The following is a 6,193-nucleotide window of genomic DNA, read 5'->3' as shown; positions in this document are numbered from 1 at the left end:
TTATTATCAGATAACGAAGCAACCCAGCTCCATCGAGATAGAGTATTATTCTATGGGCCTAGCTAAGATTCATTTACTATAGTTGATTAGTTGTTAGATGATAGGTATTCTAATCTATGGATATGTATTTGATGTTTGTTGATGTTCCTACTTAATACTTATATTAATTTATTATAAGATGTCCATGATATTATTAATTAATAATGATAGCCGATAGGTACCAAACATTTAATATATTATAATCTAATAACTACCTATTAACTAATTAGACTAATTAAAAGTAATTTTAACTTCTATGACTGCATTATTTATTGTTCATATTCTCTTATTTCTAGTTAATTCTTCATAATTAGTGAGGAAAATAAAATTATTACATTAGACATTTTACATGGAGAAGACATCAGATACAATAGTTAAAGAGTTATTCAACTCTTTGGAGCAGAAAATGCCTTGTGTTCCTGATACAGAAGTTACGTCCACTTACTCGGTGCCAGAATCCATTAAGAAACACAAACGACATGACAAATCAAAAAAAAAACATAAAAAACACAAGAAAAAATCAAAGAAATCCAAAAAGAAAAAACGACATTCAAGATCTAATTCACCTGATGATTGTATAGAACTGAAACTCAAAAAAGATAAGCTAGAAGAAGCCAAATCTGGTATGTCAGTATCATTAGATGTGATAATGGAAACAATTGTAAGTACGGCTAATGAAAAAAGTGAGGAGGTCAAAGACATTAAATACAATGAAAATGAGATCTGTCATCTAGATACAACTAATTTAATAGATACAAATAAAGTACAGACACCAGAAAATGATTCAAACCAAATAAGTAAATAGTGATATACTGATATATATTTAACTTAACACGTATAATTTTGTATACATAATTTATTTTTTATGTTTTCAGAACAAAATACTACTGGATTAAATAATGGAAAAATCATCATTAAAGATTTAAAAGAGAGCCGTTTATACCATGAATTAGTTCTTGAAGTCCAAGAAAAAGAAAGATTGAAAACTGAAAAATGTAAAAATAGTGAATCTAGTAGTTTAGACAAAAAAAAAAAGAAAGGTAAGTATTATTAAATACATTTAATTTTAGTTTAAATATATAATAATGGTTAATATAAATAACTATATATTAATTATTACTTGAACTTTTATTATACCTAAAACAAATAATATTTATAGAAAGGCATAAATCAAAAAAAAAGAAAAGATCAAGAAGTAGAAATAGATCAAGTACTCCAAAACGACTTAAGAAGTATAGTCGATCTCGTTCAAATAGCAAAGATAAGTAAGTATTATTTATGATAATAAAAAATATTCTATTTTTTCATTAAACATGGTTTTGACAAACCTTGATTCTCATTTAATTTTATCTTCTTAAATGCAATTATATATTATAATGTATAATATTTATGATACTTTTATAAGTATTGATATATTTGTGTTCAATATTGCTTTAGGTATTTGAGACACGATGACTTTAAAAGTCATCAAACTAATTCAAGGAACCAAAGTGACTCTAACATTAAGTGTAAAAATAATGATAGTGATATTAAATCAAAAGAAAAAAGCAACCATCATAAAAGATCTATAACACCAGATAAATACTCAAAATCAATTAGACGTTCAAGATCGAGGGATAGTAAAAAGTCAAAGAGATCAGAAGATTATTATAGAACAAGAAAACAATCGAGGTCCAGAGAAACATCTAGGAGTAGACATAAATCTCCTTCTTGGTAAGGATATTCATTTTTATTTATTATTTATTTTTTAAATGTTTGCAAGGTTTTTTTTTTCAGTGAAAAAATTGATAAAAAAAAATTATTTAAAATAGCTCGTAAAAATGCCTTGTCTCTAGTACAACAAGGTGTATTACCAGTGGGAAGTGTAAAAAAAGATACTTTAGCCAATGTACCCACTAAAACTGTTGATGAATTAACAGGTAATACACATTTAAAGTATTTCACTATATAAATTTAAAATGTAACCTTGTTATTAACATTTAACTTAATTCTGTCTTGTTATTTCCACAAATACTATAATTTGTATATAATTGTACAGAAATGTTATATCAGAACTTAAAATGATCATAAATATTAATTTTGTTAATTTAGTAACATTATGATTATGATATTGTTTAAATCATTACTAATTATGACCTTATGAGTAATATTTGCATATGAAATATTATAATAATAATGAATATATGTTATCATACAGCTTGTTTGTTTAAGATTTTTGTCGTAAACTTTCAAAAAAGGATAAGGATCATGATGATGATACTTCTTATTCTTCTGATGATGATGAATTCAAACAACCTTTCCACCATCCATTTTTGGTCAAGGAAAGACCTAATATAGTCATGAATATTAGAGTAAATAAATCTCAATGCCATTATTAAAGTTTTCATTAGAATTTCATCAATCATATAAGTATATAATTAAACCCATATTTTTAGAACGCCACTCAATTACCTATTAAATCCTTTCAAGAAAAAACTATTGGGCAAGATATATTGAGACAACAGTTTCCTGTATCCAGTGGCCAAACTCATAGTTTGGCTCTTACTGAATGGATGCCCATAGGTCCTGAGGAATCTGCAAAATTAAATAAAATACTTAGACCTGATGAAGGAAACAAACTTTCTAACAAATCACATCATATTCAACAGGCTCCAAAAGTTGTTCCTGTATGATTTTATAAAACTGTTATAGTTGTATGATATAATTTATAAGAACTGTCTTATTCAGGTGGAACCCATTATTCAGCCTGTTTCTAGTCCAACCAATGCTATAGTGCCTATGGATTATCAGTATGTGTCTCCTGCCGTAGTAGAAACTCCAGCATTCATACCTTATGTAAATGAGAATATTAAATAAGTGTCTGGGTGAAAATTAAACTATAGGTATAAATTTATGTTTAATGTTCTAGGCACATGGTAATTATTCATTGTTGTCATTCGAAACTGGACAGTTCACTGGTCATACTGGTGCTAAAGTACTAACCCCTGCAGAACTTTCTGCTGGATTTCAAACCTGGGTGAAAAAGGTAAAATGTATAGGAACTTTATTTTATTTTCATTTTTTTTAAATATATAGTGGGTATAACACATTTTTGCACTATATATTATTTTCCACAAATTCGATATTGACAATTTTCATTGGGCTTTCAAACACTTGGAAATATTACCTTAACTTTTAAGGTAATATAAAATGATTATTGAAAAAGACAAATAAAACATTTGTTTACAACTTAAAAATACATTACATTTTAATCATTTTTTAAATACAGTGTGTTCATTGTTGGTTACTGAGAACCTACTCAATTCAAACGAAATAAATTCATTGTGCATTTAATAATAAATTTAGTTATTTAACTTGTAAGATAAAGTCTTGTTGTAATACTTCAATGTATAATTGAGTAGTTTAAAATCAATATTTTACATATTTTATGATATCAAGATATTTTTTTTAAACTGTATGTTTATCTAGCAATTGCTGCATTGCTAAATAAACATGCATATTAAGTGCACGAAAGCCAAATGAAAATCTGTTACAGGCAGTATTACTTGTGTTTAACATATTTAAGCGCTATATCAACAACATCACAATCGAACGACGGTTCGTCTGCTGAACATTCATGGGATATCTGATGCAGCCCCCTGGTAATTTTAATAGATACTTGAATGTATGCATTTAACAGTGTATACATTTACAGTATTTAGTTAAATTTTATTTTAAAGTGGAAACAAACATTTGAAAATACTTAACATGTATTTTGTAAGTATTAAAGTTAATAAATGAAAATACATCATAATATGGATTTCAATGATCATCTAGTTCACACAGATATTTTTTTACCGAAAGTAACACGGCTGTAAAATAATTTTTATTTATACAATATAATATACAAATATTTTATGGTTGATAATTTTAAATAATGTACTTAATGCTCAATATAATTAATTTATAATTGTAGGATCAGCTGAAAAATTCTGCTCCTGTAAATAGTGGTATTGGGATTCATTTGTTACAAAAAATGGGATGGAAACCAGGCGAAGGTCTTGGAAAGAATCAATCTGGATCTTTAGAACCACTGTTATTGGATGTCAAAATGGATAAAAGAGGTGTAAAAAGAATTTTAAATGTTGGTATTAGTATACATTATTTAACTATCTGTGTTAATAGGGCTAGTGGCTGAAGAAGAACTCCAAGGAAATCGTACAAAGAAATTTTCAAAAAAAGCAGTACTACCCACGTTGTCCTTGGAAGGTAAATTGTTCAAACAGGATAAACAAACAATGAAGTTGCAACTTTATTTAAAATAATATATTATTGTAGGAAAACATCCAGTTTCATTATTAAATGAATTTTGTGCAAAACGTAAGTGGGACATACCCAAGTTTAATACTCTAGACGAATCTGGTCCTAGTCATAGAAAAACATTTATTATGACTGTAAGTATTCAAAATGTACATAAAAATATTTTATTAATTACTTTTATTTTATATAGGTAGTTGTGAATGGAGTGCAATATTGTTCATCAAGGTGTCAAACAAAAAAAATGGCTAAAATGGAAGCCGCTAAAGAGTGTTTAAAAGAAATTGGATTATTAAATTGAATTAAAATGTTTTCATGAAATAAATGATTTTTTAAATGTTAAATTTCTGGTTTAATTATTATAATCACACTAAATAAGACCTATTTTTATAATTTGAACATTATACCTTTTTTTTAGATACATTTAGAGGTATCTATTTTTTTTCTGAGAACAGTAATTTTTTTCGTTACTATTCACAACTTGTTGAATAAGAAAAGAAAAATGGTATGTTGTTTAATAAATTGTTAAAAAATCTTATGACAATTGTTAATTTAGAAGCAGCATCTACATCCTTTTCTATATTATAAGAAAAATTACAAATATAACAGTAAAGTTGTAGGAAATTTGTAATATACTTTTGTAATGATATGCACTCATATTATAATTGTAATAATTTCATAGAAGTTTAAATATAATAAATTTAATTAGTAACGGTAGAGTTGCTGCGCATGGATAACAGTTAATTTCAATTTTCTTTTATCAGTAATGAAAGGGACGATTTACATTACAAGGTCATAAAGAAACTCCATGTGTCTGCGTCAATAAAAAGCAGAACGTGCAACTTTTCTCGTGTGCCAACAGAGACAAAGGATGGCCCAATGAGAGTCTCTGCAACCAAGGATAAAGCCAAATCTTTGGAAAAGTGGAGGAGGTCTTTGATGGGGCCATCTTGAACAATAGTCTCTCACCAGTCTATTTAATAACATCTCTCGACACCGTATCCAACGAGTGGCAACTAGGTCTGTTTTTTAAAATAGATAAATCAGTGTTGTTTACATGCCCAGCAATTTTATTTTATTTGTATCACCTCACTACATTATATATATTTATATACACACATTTTGGCGAACCAGGCATGATTATGATATACATTATATTATATTACCATAATATTAACTTGATTAGATTCTTGAGTGCAAAACCTCGAGAGCCCTCTGAAAGAAGGTAATTGTGTAAGAATTTATATTAATAATATACAATACGTGGTATGGTTCAACAGCACTTCTAAGTGTAGGGAAAGATCCCCACAGACTTGGAGACATCACCCTAAAGGCTTGTGAGTAAGCTATTACTTATTTTATTTTAGTTTTATTATAAAATTAACTTAAATTAAAGATAATTTTTATACTTACTAAATCTCTTATTTTTATGTTATTACACCTTTGATTATAAGTTGAAAAATAATCAAAAAAAAAATTATAAGTGTATTTCTTTTATCTGTATAAAAGATTTCAAATGTATTATATTTCTATAAACTAATGAATTTTATATATATATATATATATATATATAATATTAATTATTAACATATGAACCTAAACATACTATGATTAAATAACTGAGTATTTAATATGTCAATAGAATGTGTGATTCTGAGTAGGTATGAAAAATTAAAATTGTATAATAATATTTAATAGTCTATTCTAATACTAATATCATTGATTTGTTAATATATTTTTAAAGTTGTTACTTATTTTATACAATTTTAAAAAACATTTAACTTAATACAATAATTCTTAAAATACAAGTTATCATTATATTGTATTTACTACAAGCAAATAAAAAAGATGAGAAGAG

General features: G+C 26.5%; 1 protein-coding gene across 3 annotated transcripts; it reads left to right on the top strand.

Moving 5' to 3' along the window:
• LOC132921501 (protein SON-like) lies at positions 1-4,680 on the top strand. 3 transcript variants are annotated; one of them, XM_060984557.1, is made up of 14 exons: positions 5-217; positions 336-836; positions 915-1,079; positions 1,199-1,304; positions 1,477-1,752; positions 1,816-1,958; positions 2,251-2,390; positions 2,475-2,705; positions 2,767-2,874; positions 2,948-3,064; positions 3,995-4,142; positions 4,204-4,287; positions 4,357-4,472; positions 4,529-4,680. In XM_060984557.1, exons 2-14 carry the CDS (start codon positions 389-391, stop codon positions 4,634-4,636), a joined length of 2,190 nt encoding a protein of 729 aa, XP_060840540.1. In that variant the 5' UTR covers positions 5-217; positions 336-388; the 3' UTR covers positions 4,637-4,680. The 3 variants fall into 3 exon arrangements, with proteins under 3 accessions (XP_060840542.1, XP_060840540.1, XP_060840539.1); XM_060984556.1 differs by having other exon boundaries at positions 5-836; XM_060984559.1 differs by lacking the exons at positions 4,204-4,287; positions 4,357-4,472; positions 4,529-4,680 and adding an exon at positions 3,575-3,680 and having other exon boundaries at positions 1-836; positions 3,995-4,070.
• Positions 4,681-6,193: the final 1,513 nt, after the last annotated feature.

The sequence above is a fragment of the Rhopalosiphum padi genome, chromosome 2 (assembly GCF_020882245.1).
Source record: "Rhopalosiphum padi isolate XX-2018 chromosome 2, ASM2088224v1, whole genome shotgun sequence".
NCBI lineage: Eukaryota > Metazoa > Arthropoda > Insecta > Hemiptera > Aphididae > Rhopalosiphum > Rhopalosiphum padi.
The sequence above is the reverse complement of the archived record's forward strand: the minus strand, read 5'-3'. Positions and strand labels throughout refer to the sequence as shown.

Excerpts from the sequence above, each read along its gene's own strand:
- LOC132921501 (XM_060984557.1), top strand. The coding sequence starts at position 389 with ATGGAGAAGACATCAGATACAATAGTTAAAGAGTTATTCAACTCTTTG. Across the intron at positions 1,305-1,476 it reads CGTTCAAATAGCAAAGATAA|GTATTTGAGACACGATGACT; the intron begins GTAAGTATTATT and ends ATATTGCTTTAG. Across the intron at positions 2,391-2,474 it reads ATATAGTCATGAATATTAGA|AACGCCACTCAATTACCTAT; the intron begins GTAAATAAATCT and ends CCATATTTTTAG.